The 17,221-nt window shown below is 46.5% G+C and overlaps 1 protein-coding gene across 2 annotated transcripts in view; it reads left to right on the top strand.

Moving 5' to 3' along the window:
• FGGY (FGGY carbohydrate kinase domain containing) overlaps positions 1–17,221 on the top strand; it is a 2,115,431-nt gene that overhangs the window by 1,742,238 nt on the left and 355,972 nt on the right. For both annotated transcript variants that reach the window (XM_078669875.1, XM_078669881.1), the window contains one exon: positions 12,501–12,621. In XM_078669875.1, coding sequence (XP_078526001.1) covers positions 12,501–12,621 — 121 coding nt within the window. The remainder of the gene's footprint in view (positions 1–12,500; positions 12,622–17,221) is intronic.

The raw sequence follows: 17,221 nt of genomic DNA, 5'->3' as shown, positions 1-17,221 counted from the left end.
GAGGGGCGGGGGGAGAATGTGGATCTGGTGAATTTGATGCGGGTGTGCAGGGAGAAGGCGGGGTTGAGCCGGCTGGAGTCCCTAGGGGGGCGGCCGGGAGTTGCAGGACGTTGGTGTGGGGGAGTCTGAAGAGGAAGGGGAGATACAGGGGGGAGGGGGGAATGAGTAATCTTGTTGACAGTGTGTTGCAGGTACGGTCACGGCAGCACGTGCCCAGAGTGACGGCCCCCTCAGCTCCACTGGTTAGGCGGTGGGATCCAGTGCGGACGCTGACCTTGACGCCAGGTAAGGTTGGAAACGGTGAGTGGGGAGTGGTGCGGGCAAGCGGCGCTGCGCTCAGGTGTCGGTGCGGACGGATACTGGGGGTGACGATTGGGGGCGGCTGGTGAAAGGCCGCTACGTAAAGGACACGGGGTGGGCACGGAAGGTGGGGCACCGACGGGCGTCGTCGGGTCGGCGCTGCTGGAGAGACGCAGCGGGGGTCGCTAAGGCGGGGGAGTCCGCGGCCGGGGGAAGGAGAGTTGTGTGGTGCCGGTGCGCAAGCTCCCGTACATGGGGTGACCAAGCCGTTGGGGGCGCACCTGTCGCTGGCTACAAAGGAGAAGATCTGGAAGGGGGAGTACATAGACATTCTGAAGCTGTTGCACAGGGAGCTGACTTCTAAGGAGGGGTCTAAGGAGGAGGAGCAGGAGTTAGCGAGGCGCCCAAAAGAGCCCCTGACGATTGACAATTGGTCGGCGGCATTCCTAATATACGCAAGCGTATATTGTGAGAAATTTCCGGATCGGTCCATCGCGCTGTTTAAGTACATGGACGTAGTGCATAGGGCGCAGGTGACATACGGTGGGTACGCTTGGTCCCACTATGATGAGGAGTTCCGGGCGCGCATGGCGGTCGACCCGGATGCAAAATGGGGGAGCTGGACTCTGACCTATACCAGCAGACGATGGGCGGGGCCAAGTTTGGGCGCACCGTCTATACGGCCAGCGGTCTGCCGCTCGTGCCGACCCCTTTTTGCACCTGCCCCACCCGTGGGGGGGTGGGGCAGTGTGAGTAATCAGGCCAGAGCACGGTCGGGGCTTGCTGGGATTTTAACAAGGGGGCGTGTGGCCGGCATGTGTGCCGTTTCTGGCACGAGTGCTCAAAATGCGGGCGGTGTCACCCGGTGGTTCGCCCGCGCCGGGAGGAGCTCAGGGCAGGGGGACACAGAGTGGGGGGGGCGGGGGAAGGTCGGGGGGCAGATCCCTGGGAAAAGGCTCGTACGCCGGTTAGACTGGAGCGGATGGAACCATGGCTGGCGGCGTATCCGCGGGTAGATGATGCAGCCGTTTTGCGTTGGGGCTTTCGGGAGAGATTTCGGTTGGGCTATGAGGGCCCCCGGATTGCACGCTGGGCGGACACTCTGAAGTCAGTGAATGCCCACAAGGGGATTGTGCGGGCGAATGAGGTCAAGGAGGGCCGGATGGTGGGCCCCTTTGTTGAGCCGCCTCTGCAGGGTTTGATCATCTCCCGGATTGGGGTGGTGCCTAAAAAGGAGCCGGGGCAATTCCGGCTGATACAGCATCTGTCGTGGCTGGAAGGAGAGTTGGTGAACGATTTCATCTCGTCTGACCTCGCATCGGTGTCCTACTCGTTTGTGGATGTGGCGTGGAAGCTCGTGGCGGCGGTCGGGAGGGGCGCTATGATGGCGAAGTTTGACATTAAGTCAGCGTTCCGCCTACTCCCGGTGCACCCGGAGGATCACCAGCTGCTGGGGATTCAGTTTGACGGTGGCATTTTTGTTGACAAGGCGCTGCCTATGGGGTGCTCTATCTCCTGTGCGTTGTTTGAGCGGTTCAGTTCCTTTCTGAAGTGGGTTTTTTCCAGGCGCACAGTCTCTGAGACGGTGAAGCACTACCTGGATGACTTCTTTCTGGTGGGGCGGCCCGGTTCGACGGACTTCCAGCAGCATCTGGATGGTTTGACAGGGATACTGGGTGAATTGGGGTTCCCCTGGTGTCAGAGAAGACGTATGGTCCTCGTACGGTGTTGTCCTTTCTCGGTATAGAGCTCGACTCAGCGGCCATGGAAGCACACCTACCGGAGGACAAGAGGTCGGCAATGTTGGCTTTGGTGGACGGCATGCTGGACAAACGGAAGGTGACAGTGCGGGAGGTTCACGTCCTGTTGGGGCATCTCAACTTTGCGTGTCGTGTGGTGCGAGCGGGCCGTACTTTCTGTCGGAGGTTGGGTTTGGCGTTGTCAGGTTTGACTCTGCCCCATCATCATGTGCGCTTGTCGGCGGGATCGAAGGAGGACTTGCGGAAGTGGTGGGCGTTCCTGGGGCATTTCAATGGCGTGCCCATGGCGCCGCCAGAGGACTGGGAGTGGGACATCACGCTGTATTCGGATGCGGCGGGAGTTGGAGGTTTCGGGCTGTACTGTGCTGGGAGATGGTGCGCGGAGCAATGGCCGCCGCATTGGCAGGCATGGGGGACGTAGCATCGCGTTCTTGGAGTTGTTCCCGTTGGTGGTGGCGGTCACGATGTGGGCGCCTGAGCTGGCACACAAGAGGGTCTTGTTCCGGGTGGACAACATGTCCGTAGTACAGGTGGTGAACAGGCATTTGGCTCGGGACCCGCAGGTGTTGAAGCTGCTGAGAGTGTTTGCGCTGCGCTGCTTGGAGAATGACATTTTGTTTCACGCTCGCCACGTCCCAGGGGTGGACAATGACATTGCAGATGCTTTGTCTCATTCACAGTGGCAGAGGTTCCATGGGCTAGCCACGGAGGCGGAGAAGGTCAGGACGCCGGTCCCGAGGGAACTTTTGTCGGTGGGAGACGCCGGGTCGTTCAGCTGGTAAGGGGGTCGTGGCCGCGTCCACTTGGAAGGCGTATGTGCAGGCTTAGGAGGAATTTCGACGATCTGGTGCGGTAAGGCATGGGGATCGGTGGCAGCGGGAGGAGCAGGTGGTTGACTTTGATAGATAAGGGTTTGTCGTGGGTGACGATTGCGGGCAAGTTGTCGGTGGTGGCGTTCATGGGGAAGCTGTGGTGGGGGTACCCTCCGTCGGCGGGTGAGTTAGAGGCTCGATTGCTGGAGGTGTGGGCGAGGGAGAGGGGAGCGAGGGTGAGTCAGCGTTGGCCGATCATGGTAGACTTACTGGGGGGTCTGCTTGGTGCATTGCCGTCATTGTGCCGGGATGAATGAATGAATGAATGAATGAATGACTACACATTTGTATAGCGCATGGTTACCCGGAGGCATCCCAGCACTTCGGTGGTCCATTCATCTCCGATGATTTAGGGGAACAGAAATTTTTTCAACATATTCCTAAACCTGAGGTGGTTCTCCTCCAGACGAATAACATCGGGGAGGTTGTTCCAGAGTTTTGCCGACTGTAAAGCAAAACGCCTGCCGCCCATACGGCTTCTCCTTATCCTTGGGATTGCCAGTAAGTTCTTATTACTGGATCTTAGAGTCCTGCTGGTTTGATAGGGGCGGAACAAAGGTTGAATGAGATTGGGTCCTGTCTTGGTCAGGGCTTTGTGAACAATAGTCATGGCCTTAAATTCAATCCTTTGTTGTACTGGCAGCCAGTGTAGTTGCCGAAGCGCTGGTTTGGCTGAGGTTCTTCGTGGAATGTCTAATAGCATCCGGGCTGCACAGTTCTGGACAGTCTGTAGGACCCTAAGTGTCCCCTGTGGGGCCCCTAGGTAGTCTGCGTTGGAGTAATCAAGGCGAGTTAAAATTAGAGCCTGTACTAGTATCCGCCTAGCCTCAAACGGAAGTAGCCCAATGATTTTCCTAAGTGATCTAATCAGGGCATAGCAAGTAGCTGCTACCTTCCGAGCTTGCACCAAAAAATTAAGCCCTGGGTCCAGCCAAACCCCCAGACTCTTAATTCGCTCTTTTGGAGGAGGGGGCTGGCCCAGAATATTCGGCCACCATCCTCCACCGAGGAGGGTGCATTATGTCCCAGCATCATGATCTCCGTTTTTGCTCCATTGAGTTTCAGGAAGGAATCATTCATCCACTAGCGGACTCTGCTGAGACAGGAGGAAAGCTTGTCATGGGTCGACTCCTGCCCAGAAAGAGTGATGATGAGCTGAGTATCATCAGCATAGGTCACCAATTGCACCCCCCAGGGTAATACCACCTCAGCCAATGGCCTCATATAGATATTAAATAAGGTCGGGCTGAGGGATGAACCCTGGGGCACGCCACAATGTAGATGCATTGGGGGAAAGGGTTTGAGATGTCATCCTCGAACACCGAGACGGTTCGATCGGAGAGGAAGGACTGTAGCCACCTCAGTGCGGTCCCAGTGATACCTATATTACTCATCCTTTGAATCAAAATAGAATGATTAACAGTATCAAAGGCCGCACTGAGGTCTAATAAGAGTATGGCCGCACAACTGCCTCCATCTACAATCTTCCTTGTTTCCTCTACTACTGCAATAAGGGCGGTTTCAGTGCCCTGTTTGCACCTAAAGCCAGTCTGGGTAGGATGTAGTAAGTTGTTCTTTTCAATAAAAGTGGATAACAAGGAATTTACGTGTTTTTCGGCGAGCTTACTGATAGTGGGCAGCAAGGAGAAAGGGCGGTAGTTGGCCAAATCATCAGGGTTAAGACTGGGTTTCTTCAGTAACGCCTTTACTCTTGCCTGTTTCCAAGAGGGAGGAACTAACCCAGCTGCCAGGGAGGTATTAATCACCTCCTGAATCACCGGGGCCACCGTGTCTGAAACCATATTAAGGACAGTTGGTGGTGCTGCATCAGCCGGTGAGCTTGATTTCAGGTTACCCAAAAGGGACTGAACCTTCAGACAGTCGAGGGGGTGAATTCCTCGAGTAGAGTCAAATCTGGGGCCGGGGGAAGAAGTGGTCCTACGGGGGTCCCCTGAAATGACAAATAGATCTCTGCTACCTTCGAGACAAAGAAGTTTGCTAACTCCCTGCAACGCATGTGGGCAAGCAGAGGGTCAATAGTGGGGGTCGGAGGGGTGACTAAGGACTTAAAAATGTTAAAGATTTCCCTAGAAGAGCTGGCGGCAGATGTAATTTTTTCTTGGTAGTAGTAGGACTGGGTGACTTTGATAGCCCGCTTGTAATTACGTAACGCTGTCCTATAGCTATTTTTGCTAGCTTCAAGGTAATCTTTCCTCCACATCCTCTTCTTCTGCTTACAAAGCTGTTTAAGGGCTCTGAGCTCTGGAGTATACCAGGCTTTTTTGTTCACCCCACTACGATGGGAGAATTCAACTTTTAGTAGGACAAAGTCTAATGATGCCTCCAATCAATGATTATAGCGAGCATTTGCTTCTAAAGGATCATTGCTAACTTCAGGCAGGGTTTCTGTAAGGTTTGCAATCCATTTATCCGTTGACAATTTCGACCAGACTCGACTTATTTTTTTAGAAAGATTAGCCTGGCCTGGCTCTTCCTGGGGGATAAGGGAAAAGGACAGGAGAGTGTGGTCAGACCAAGGAACTATAATAGAGTTTTTGAACTCGAGCGTGGTTAAATTAGTATAGCAATGATCAAGTGTGTGTCCTGCTTTATGTGTGGGATCTTTGATGATTTGTTTGAATTGGACCACCTCCAATGCTGTCATCAGACTCTGACATGCCGGGGTGTCAGATTCATCTAAATGGATATTAAAGTCTCCTAACATAGTAAAGTTGGGGACATTGCTGGAAAGATTGATGGCACAGCTCGAAAGCTCTTCGCAAAATTGTCCAATCGCCCCCGGAGGCCTGTAAACCAGGAGCCCCAAGAACATACATATTGGAGATAGAGTGACTGAGAACGTCATACACTCCGCCCCTGCGATAGCGACCTTCTCAACTCTACAACCTAAGGATTTTTTATGCACAATGGCGATCCCTCCCCCCGCCCGTCCGTAGGATCTTGCCTCGCAATTACATAGTTCGAGGGCAAGGCGCGGACAATATCGGGGTCAGAGCTGTCGTTAGTCCATGTTTCTGTGAGGAAGAGTACCTCCAGGTCTCGTTCCTCCAGAAGCAAGGAGATCTCAAGCGCGTGCTTATGTAATGATCGACAATTAAGCAGTGCCAGTGAGAACGGGCATACATCGGGGACTTCCGTATCCGGGGTGAAATGATATTGACACCCCGTGCAAGGCCTATGGTCCCTCTGATGTGTAGATAACAAAGTACAATTTGTGCCAATCCTACCTCTTAATTGCAGGAGATGATTCCTGTTATATGATGTCATGGGTTTGTCAACTACGATAGATGCAGCGGGACTGGGCCCGGTATGGCCCGGACGGGCCCAGACGGGCTTGCCTTTGGCGTGCCTTCGGCGCGCCGCCGGCGCGCCCGCAGCGCCCGCCCGCTGCGCGGACGGAGTCCAGCCTCCATTTTATGGGGTGGAGGAGAGTAGGAGGCGGCCCAACAACTGGTGCACTGACCTAGATTCCCCCCACAAAGAAGGCGGCTAGCCCTGTCTCAGACCGCGTCAGAACCTTAGTCGTTCTAAGCGGGGAGCAGGGTTCAAGCACTGTAAGAGGCAAATAGGTTCCTTTTAAGATTGAACAGAAATGGTCATAAACACAACTAAAATACACAGAAAGTTAATTTTAAAATTTACGGAGAGCCTAACCCCCGGGATGGTGGTGAGACGGTCTTGTTTTCCACACTCATGTCATGGCTTTTCTTTGGAGCGTTTCAGGTGTCGGAGCTGGTGGACCCAAAAGGGGGGTCAGGGATCTTGTGGGAGGATGTAGAGATTCAGGCCCGGGAAGTGGCGGTGCACTTGCGACGCTCCAAGACGGATCAACGGGGAGTGGGCACATGGGTGGTGTTGGGCCCGGGGGGCTGGGAGGGGGTTTGTCCCACTTTACCCTGCAAAATCTGCCTTGTGCTTCAAGCCTGCCACCAAATCAAACAAGAAGCTGTGTGGTGGGTTGTCTAGAACGCTGTGTTCTTTATCAACTTCGACTTGCCAGAGTACTTGAGGTACAGACTACAAAGATTGCAAACTCATGCTACTAAGATATGCCCGATCATTTGTAAATTTGACCATGTCAAACCAGCTCTGAAAGAGTTCCAATTGTTCCTGGTTGATACCAGGTTTGAATTCACACCACGTTGCAGCATCCATGATTGTAAAGGCCCATTAAAGATGTCTTCCCATCTTGGAACCTCTTCTCAACATCATCCCACTTGATCTCTCCTCGCTCTTTTAATTATCAGAAACCTGAAGGTTTTTTTCTATAAGCACCACGGCTAAAAGTTTCGAAGGTGGTGTACCCCTCCTCGGAAGCAAACCGAACCACCTCCTATTCAGAACACTATTAAAAACAAAACTTTTTAATAAAGCCTCTCCTAAAACGCTTCAAGGGGCTTCAGTGAAGAACATTGAAATGTTAACCTACTACCTGATCAGACTCTAATGGAATGTTGACAATCTCTTACTGTACATTTACTTGTCTCCCTTACAGCTGTACGTGTTAGCACATGAAAGCCATTGTGCAATGACATGTTAGCCCTTCATAAAAAACCTAAATAAATATGCAGACAAAAAAGAATGGGAGAAAGATCAATGCACCTGACAGACTTACCCACCCCATTACCAAATACAAAGCCACCATCTATTAGTCTGCCATCAGTAAAGCTACCGACAAAAGGAAAGCTCTATTAGGATCTGTCAGGCACAACATCAGTCCGCCCAGGGAACTACCAGTCCAGTAGTCAGCCAACAATTGTAATGTCATCAACCACTTCTTCAATGAGGAAGTCGAAAAGATAAGATCTCACATCAACAACATGAAACATATACCCACTCGGACTCCAATTCCACACCTCTACGCCTCAAAGTTTGCAAACTTCAACCTTCTTTCACTTGACATATTTACTGACATCCTCAACTCAATGAAAGTTATTTTCTATCTCCATCCTTCATTTAGCCTCTTCAGGGAGATGTCCTCTGACCAGACCTCAACATTGTTAACATCCCCCTTGGCCAATGTTCTTTCTTAGGTGTTCTAAATACAGGACATTATTTTCCCCAGGCTGAAGAAATAATAATAATAATTATATCCTGTATTTGTAAAGCGCACAGCTACCCTTAGGTTTCCCGGCGCTGAGGGCCGTCGGGAAGATTAAGCAAGCTATTGCCCAGAGTCACATGGTGCTGGGCAGACCCCTACCACCGGTGCTGGGGATCGAACCGTGATCCCCATCGTCCAGCATCAGTCGCCCTGGCCGCTGCGCCACATCTCTTCCACAAATCTACCTTGAACCCAGCCAATTTTAGCCATCTATCTTTCATTGAAAAATCATAGGGCCTTCATAGAGAAAACAGTCTCTGGTCAACATCAGTAGCGGATAAGAAGAAAAATCTTTTATAGCACTCCTATTTTGGTTTCAGATTACGCTGCAGCCCAAAGACGGCTACTCCTATAGCATTCCATGACATCCTCCTCATCAATAGTTTGAAAAATAGGGACCCCTATATATCGAATAGACTTGCTATACATAGGGAAAATTACCAGTTGTAGGAAAAAGTCTATAGCTAAGTCCCTCAACACTTTGGAGAACAGACAATGTAAATAAATAGGTGAAAAACAAAAAAAGAAGATAATTATAACCCACAATGATAAGATTTGTCACACATACATATTAGAAAAAATATATTTTCATTTTATTAGTTATTCATTATTATAAAACTATCTGATATAGTTTTGAATCATTGTTTCCTATATCAATCTTATATAATGTAAATATAAACATTTCATTTCAAACATTCTTTTTCATATAGATATTTACATATATATTGCAAATTTACTAAAAAGCAACAAAACGTTAGACATGTATCGATGGAGGCAATGCGGTAGATAAAAACTACGCGCGTTTCGGCATGTGGGCCTTCATCAGGTTACCGTCTATTGCACTGAAACTAAATAGAAATAAGTGACAAATTAATATTATACAATGTGGGAAAAGTAGATATGTATTACAGTTAAGCTCAGCTAAAAAGATATAAATTACAAAACAAACAATTTCACTGACCACATACAATAATATGATCTAATGTACATGTATACTTGCTAATTTGACCACATTAAAGACATGAAATACTGAACACCTAATGGATTAAGAGTCTAATCAATAAAGCCCTAAAGTAAATGTTTAAATGCACCCTAAACATCAATCATTACTGTATACAGTCTATTGGTCGAAACTGGAAATAATAGTAAAAAATCTGAATAAGGGGGGGGGGTAGAAAGGGAACAAATCTCCAAATGAATATCAATAACAGTAAAGTTGTTTGGTCATAATGCGATTAGTCCATATAAAAGAATGTACAATGTCATACAAGGTAGAAAAAATGATACATGACATTTATTTATTAATGTATGTTTAACGTGTATATGATAGGGAAACAAAGGTGTAATCTTACAGTCTGACATACATATCTCCTTTGATATCCTTTGGTATTTTTGAAGTGAACAACTTTGAAAGTATGATATATATATCTGAGATGTCATGTATCATTTTTTCTACCTTGTATGACGTTGTACATCCTTTTATATGGACTAATCGCATTATGACCAAACAACTTTACTGTTATTGATACCAAAGCACAACCTGAACTAAAGATGACCGTATTACTGGTACATCTCTGTAGGCACTATAGGATTCAGAAATACGAGCCTTGTAGAATAGAGGGGCTAAGCACAGAAGAGAGGTGTCTACTTTTAGTCTTGTTGCATATCCCAGGAAGAGCAATCCATTCCTTCACTTGTGGGATTAAACCTGCACTTGAGCCTTTTTTACTAAGTGGGGACAGTCTATCCAACTAGAAGGCTCTGATTAGGAAGAAGAACCAGTGAAGATTGCTTCATCCCACCGACGAGCACCTTTCACTATGGATATCACTTGGACTGAAGGTTGGACTTCCCCGTTGCCCGACTTTCTTCTTTGTACATTATCATACAACCTATGATTATTTCACAACTGCAGAAGTAAGATCTTTTTTCATTTGACATGCAGTTTATGTACATTTTGCATATATTAAAATCATATTTTGACAAGTGTTCGCTGGAGTTGAGTGCTTAGATACATGTATGGGTTGTTATGAGTTGACTAGGGCCCAGAGCGGGGGACACATATTATGGAGTAAGTGCCCTTGGATTCACACTTGGATGCCCGGTCAGTGACCATGGAAGCTTCAAATGTCAGGTACATGTCCTTGTATTTCCATTTGATAGATGATAAAGTGTGGACCTGGGGTGTAACTGCTCATGGAAATATGCAACTCTTCACATATAATTGCATTTGAAACGTATGAATTTTAATGATTCGCATTCTACCTAAATTAGCATTTCATATAGGAACTGTAGTGTTCTGAGTGAAAATCCCCAAAGAGGCTATTTTGTCTAGCAAGGTACTTGAATGAATGTCCTTAAACAGTACATTCTTTATTAAGATCTTAAAATGTTTCTTACATTCGTAAGCCTGTAACTTCTGAAAACAAGATATTTATCTGAAAATGGAAAATGTCCTGCGGTAGGCTGCCACCCTTTGCAGTATTTGAAAACATTTTCCTTGACAGGAACATCTGGGATGGTGAGGTATGTACTCTGGAAAACTACGTGCTCGAGTCTGCAGAGAAAGAGACGTCCTTATAGAGGTGAACAGTCCTAGAGCAGCAATCCTGTGATTGCCGCTGTGCAGTGTTCCTATCCAGCTTCCTCTGACATGCTTTAAAGTAGTAAAGCATTGCAATCCACATTTAAATAAATCTGAAAGTATTCTGGTGCTTTGCACCTGCGTTATGAGTCACAAGAAGTAAAAAACCTAACATGACATGACATTTAATTGTCAATTTCAATAATAAGCCTAATCAAGAGTTCCCGCACGGTCAATCTGGTCAAATGACCATAGTCACCAATTTTTTGCTTGTTTCCTGTCATACTTTACCATTCTCTGTGAAGCTTTCTGACATCCTGTGCCCAGGACGTTGATGGAGTACGTCAAGAACCTAAAATTAAAAGTAAACCACAGCTCTTAGAGCTCCCATAAGGGATGACTGCAGTGTGAAAACATAGGGTGAAAATAGAGAACATTTAACTAGAGCCATAACAAAGAGTCTCGAGCATGAGAAACCCACACCCATTCATGATTAGCATTTTAGGATATCTGGCCAAAAGGAGATTGGGGGATTGGGGGCGAGGGAGGAGTTACTAGAGAACGAGAAAAGGGAAGGAGGACATTTTCAGAGATGAAGGCTGGAATGTTTCTGGTTAGCACATTGGAGAGCCCGCAAAAAGATGTTTGGGCCTAGCAAAGCGATTTTGTGAGCAACACATGATTTACACCAATGTGGAGGATCTTTAGGACAGTGTGAACAATGCAGGCAAATATATGGTTTATGCCTAAAAAGACAGTTTAGAGGCAAGAGTTCATAGGCATATGCCCCATGTTAGAGGAAAAGACTGAGGGGGTAAATAGGATGTTTTCTTTCAAACTGGCCACAGAAAAGGGTGTCATAGCAGATTGAAAAGTCAGAGTGACCTTATGAAGAAGGTTGGCATCAGTGAGGAAGGGGACATTCTCAGAGCAGTGTTTCTTGCCCTGAGGTACAAAGAAATGGTGCAATTGAGAATGTGGCATGCACTGTGATGTCTGTTACCATAGATGGCAGAACCAAGGAATTTGATGTTCCCAACACTTTAAAAAGGTTAGCACTCCTGTGTGAGCCCCGAGCAGGGATCCCATAGTGAGAGATATCATTGGAAAGTGAAGATTCTCCTTTTTCCAACAATAGTCCTAATATCGAAATTGGTGAAGATATACTGAGAGCACCAAAGCAAGTGCGCCGGCTCATTTTACTTTGACTTTCAAATTAATGACGACACCAGCGCTAAAAAGAAAGGGTAGAAAGGGTTGTGCGTATTCTAAGAAACTAGAATAACTTTGCTTTCTTTGCGCAGTGTTTCCTTCGCAAAGGACAGAGTCGTCTTTGAATTGTGTATTTTAACAGAAAGCTTCAGCTGGAAAGTTGTTTAGTTTAATAGATTGCCGAGATGACATTACATGCAGGATCTAGGCCCTGCTGCAGCAGTTCATGGTAAATGATGGATGAGTTCCGGGACAGTTAAAAAACTTACCTCTTAGAACTGTTTACCTTGCAATCCATTGTCCTTCCATTTTCATGCCTCTCAGCCCCTGATGCGCTTGAGCCTCCAGCACTCAGAGACTGCTTTACCGAACCCGAGAAGAGGATGTGGCGTAATGGTCAGAGCCGTCGACTTTGGAGCTGGGGAGCCAGTCTCCGAATTGGTTTAATATAACTTAATCGCCCCGTGCCTACCAAAAAATGAATGTATCCTTGTGTAACGCTGGTGCTCATGTAAAGCGCTCCTTTACATTCGGGTCGAGTTCACGATATATAAAAGTGCAAAGAAAAAAAAACTAGGCCGAGAATTGCTAAAAATACTTGAAATGTGTCTGCTACGCTGACTGTCATGTCTTTGGTTGCTTTCCAGTTGGGGACACGGCACATTCTGGACACAATGCAGACTGCAGGCCATCGCATCAACACGCTGTTCGTCTGTGGCGGGCTGAGCAAGAACCCGCTCTTTGTGCAGATGCATTCAGACATCACTGGTAAGCAGGGCAGAGGATGTGGGAAGAAGAAAGGTAGCGAGTGTTGTTTTCATAGGCGGCTCAAAAAACTTTGCGTTTGGAAAAACAAATACTGCTGCTCCACAGAGCTCCTTTACGTGGTTTGTCAAAACCGTGTGGCGTAATAAAATGCCGTGCCCTAAAAACATTTGAATGCACGCTTTTGCACTTGGTACAGTATCCCGAAGCCACTATGGATTTCATTAAGCAGCATGTTTGTCCTCACATAACTTGAGGTTAGGTAGTCCAGCTGGCTTCCTTAGCACTCTTCGTGTCACTAAAAGGAGCATGTCTGCTATGAATATGTTAGATAAGATGTTCTACCAAAATATAGATTTTTTTAGTATTCAGCTACATTTGCACTGACAGTACAATATCGACTATAAATGTATCGTCAAGATTGGTAGATGTGGGTTTAAGAATTGTAAATCAATAATCCCATATGTATGCTTGCTTTGGCGATATCTTGGTAGTCGATATTCTGGTCACAATGTAATTGCAGGTAGCTATTACTGACCGCAGTATTTTTTATTACATTTATTTAGTAGGGGTGAATATTTTGATTCTCAGTTTTTTTTTTTAATTAGTAGGCTAGTTGCTAGTTAAACACATTTCCAGAAGAGTGAGAGAAGGAGGTTGTAGGTCTCACCTAAACAATATTTATTTATATAACGTAAGGTTCTAGTAACATTCTTTCAGTTAACCTTTTAGCAATTTGCTCTATTGGGTGTAACAGGAGGGTGACTGGTCTTGGACCCAGGTAAGAATCACAGATGGGAGAGTTAGGGTAGCTGTTGTCTTACAACACCAAACCCGGTCCTAAAGGTATCCACTGGGCGCAAATATGGCTGTTCCGCTCTACACCAGGCACCCGCCAAGCACCCCCCCCCACAGTGTGCAAGAACGAATGACACGTAGACTCTTTTTGTATAACCTACACCTTCTGATCAGCTAGGACCCCTTTGTGCCCCCTACCCCCCACTCTTCTCACACAAGCAACGTATTTCCCTGTAACCCACAATGCTGAGGGGCAAAACCTAGTTGAGAGAGTTCAATAGCTGAGATGTTAGAACAGTCCACATCAAGAAATGAAACACAATGAGAATGTGCTTCCCACATAGGAGTGAAGGGGGGATCCCTTGTCACAAGAGTATATAAAATCGTACTTCAAGGCTTGCATACGAGAAATCCAGAAGGAGGCGTCCGATCTTGGTACTAGATTAGATGTTCTCAGGTGAACTATAGACGCCTGGACCGAAGATCAGGAGATGCTGTGGTGTAGAGTTCAGGCCCTGAAGGAACAAAATATAAAGCTATAAACAAAGCAAGAGGACTTGGAGAACAAAAGCAGGTGTAATAACGTACACATTTGAGGTATACATGGAGACGCAGAAGGGGAAGACATCATGAGCTTTACCAGAGAATTCCTTAAGGCGATCAGAGGTGAGGGCGAGGTGCTACTCCTTAGGCTGGATCGTATCCACAGAATAATTTCCAATTCAGTTAGTTTGGACAATGCTCCAGATATTGTTATGCAAGTACATTTTTTGAGGATATAGAGGCCATTGTGGGAGTTGCTAGAGTAAAATCTAAACTTCTCTTAGGAGCTGCTAGGAGTTCAATTATTCCAAGACTTTTCACTCTTAACTCTCAAAAACCATATAAACCTTAGAACTATCACAGACTTCCTAGTAGACCAGAACATTGGTTATCAGTGTGGTCACCCCTTCAGCCTCATGTTCCAATGGAAAGGGTAGCAGTGATTTCTAAGATCCCTCTCTGCATGAAGAGCACTCTTAGGACTCCCTCTGGAAACTGACCATTCTGATGCCTTCTAGAAACATCCTACAGGTCACCCCGATCACCGTCCTGAATGGCAGACAGTACCTCACCAATCTTGCCCTGGAGTAGGACCAGAAAGATCTGCTGAAGAACAAAAGCAGACATTATCTCTCATCTGAAAAACATGAATGGAGAATCACCCCAGTGCTCAAAAGATCTGACTAGCGAATGCATATTTGCACTTGATACACCTTGGGTACAATTTCTTTCAATTCTGGGACTAGGAGCAAACCCAAGACAGGGTAGGGAACTAGCGCATCACATTGACCACCTACGATTTCAAACTGCCTTGTACTCACCAATGCACCAGGCAGATCCCCCCCCCCCCAGTATTGGCGTCTCTTGCCTGGAGGGGACATGGTGAAGGTTCAACCACCTACAATAGATGGGGATGTTTGCTTTTGCCCTGTGTCTTCTGTTGTTTACTGTTTTTTCTCCTTTAATTGGGAGAGGGAGGGAAGATGGGATGATGGGGAGGCCACCTTTCATTTACTATAACCCATCAAGCTAACCCTTCACCAACACCTAGTGCTTATCAATGACTTGGGATGCATTTCCACTTAAACTCCCCTAAATAAACATGCAAGGTTTTAACTACCCTATCAAAGAACGTCTTATATGGTGCTATATCCTGGACCAGGACCCCAACATAATTTTCCTGATGGAAATCCGCTTACTCCCAAAACACCAACTTTGCATGTGTCACCCCAAATACCCCCATCAATGCTAGGTATCCACAAGCAAATCTCACATGGATGAGAATCTCAAGGTAATAAGTGTGTACATGTAAGGGAGATATTTGAAAATGAAAGTCCAATGCAGGTGAACAACACTGACCATACTAAGTCGTTAAACTCCAAATTCAGGACCAAATCCTTTCCTCGCAACTTAATCAGAGACCACTCCACTCTGCCCAGGGAGATATAGCACCATGTGGGGATTTTAATCTCGTTTAGGACTACGACTGGGACAGAAACCAAAATACACACTCTGGGACCGGAGCCATGTCAGCTTCCTGCAAAAAGTAAATAGGTGACCATGGTGTGGTGGATGCTTGGTGATACCTACATCCTGATGTTAGAAATGATTCCTACTACTCACAGTTCCACTCATCATATTGCCGCATTTATTATGTTTTCATCAGTCACTCCCTGTTCTGCTTATTACATTCTGCCCTTCCAATAAACATCTCCATCTCAGACCATGCCCATGTGGAAGTCATTTTGTGGGGCGAGCCTCAATCACCCCAGCAACAGTCATGCTGGTGTATGAAACCTAAAACCCAGTAAATAGAGCCACAATTAAGACAGGAATCAAATATTACTTTTCTCTTAGTACACATTGCAACACTTCCTCATGCTTTTATGGCTTCTATTAGGGGCACTCATTACTATTGAAATAAATAGAGCACACGTGACTTGCCTTCTGGAACAAAACCTGCTGCTGACATTAAAAATCCTGATAAACAGGATTAACAGACCCCTTCTAAAGAAAAATATGGCAGTTGGCTAGCCTAATAGGGTAACTCTGAACACATAGAGTAAATCTGGTGGAAAGGTCCCTGGAATAGTACTTCTTTGACAAAGGAGACAAAGCTGGTTCTCTACTTGAGCATAAAATAAGATTGCAGAGGATGAAGTGACATATTGCCAAAACTATCACACAAACTGGGCCCTGGGTGGTAAGAGAAAAGGAGAACCAGGACTCTTTTTTATAAGTTTTATTGCTCACTCTGTAGTCAAGGATATAAGCTAAAATAGTATATACCTGCACACCTTGAGACAACAGGACCCCTATTTTGCACCCTCATAGAGAAGTACTTGAGACAACATATACCTTGGGTAAGCGATCCAAGTATTGCAATCTATGCCTTTTGGGAAGGTTCAAGGTTCCCAGTGGAATTTTAAAGAAAGCTTTTCCCCCTCTTACAAGAACATATGACTGACTTGTTTCCTTTATGCAGATTCAAATCTCACTCCAAACATATGCGAAGCCGAAGTCACCCTTAAACACAAATCAGGCAAAGACCTGAATGGCTGCACTTCCTACAGGCCTTTTGCCCTTCTTAGCACAGATGCAAAGATTATCACAAGAAATGGAGCCTGATCAAGTTGGCTTTACCCAGGACTGCCAAGGTGAGACAATATTAGGATACTAGCACACCTAGTTAAGAAAGTGAATAAACATGGTTTCTCGGCCCTAGGTGTTATCCCTTTGAGGTACCGGGTTTTTAAGAACCGGTACAGAACCGGTAACCCAGCGGTGCCAGGGGATCAACACACCAGAGACCTCGGGTTCTCCTGAGTCAGACCTACAGAAACTTCAGAGTCTTCCAGGTGAAGTCAAAGATTCGTTTATTGGCTGCAACCAAGATGACAGGGTCCTAGAAGTACGATACAAGTATATTCAGGAGACTGCACACTTTCACAAAGTCAGGCTTCTCTTCTTATACCTAATATTCAGCCTTGAGCAATACATTCCTTGGATTCGTGGTATTTCATTTATGGTTACTGTTTACAAAAGAAAAGCAGAGTCATGATGACATGTACATATTTCACGTCGTGCTGCTCATAACAAATCATCCGGCAAGGCCCAACATTTCATCAGATATCGCTGGACCCCTAATAAAAACGGTCACCTCCCCGTCATAAAGCAAGTGAAGGAAGGAGTGGAGAAAGATGTGAGCGAGATATGGCAGGTGTGCGTGCTGAAATGGTTTTATGGCTGGTTGGGCTTAGAT

The sequence above is a fragment of the Lissotriton helveticus genome, chromosome 1_2, assembly GCF_964261635.1.
Source record: "Lissotriton helveticus chromosome 1_2, aLisHel1.1, whole genome shotgun sequence".
Classification (NCBI taxonomy): Eukaryota; Metazoa; Chordata; class Amphibia; order Caudata; family Salamandridae; genus Lissotriton; species Lissotriton helveticus.
The sequence above is the reverse complement of the archived record's forward strand: the minus strand, read 5'-3'. Positions and strand labels throughout refer to the sequence as shown.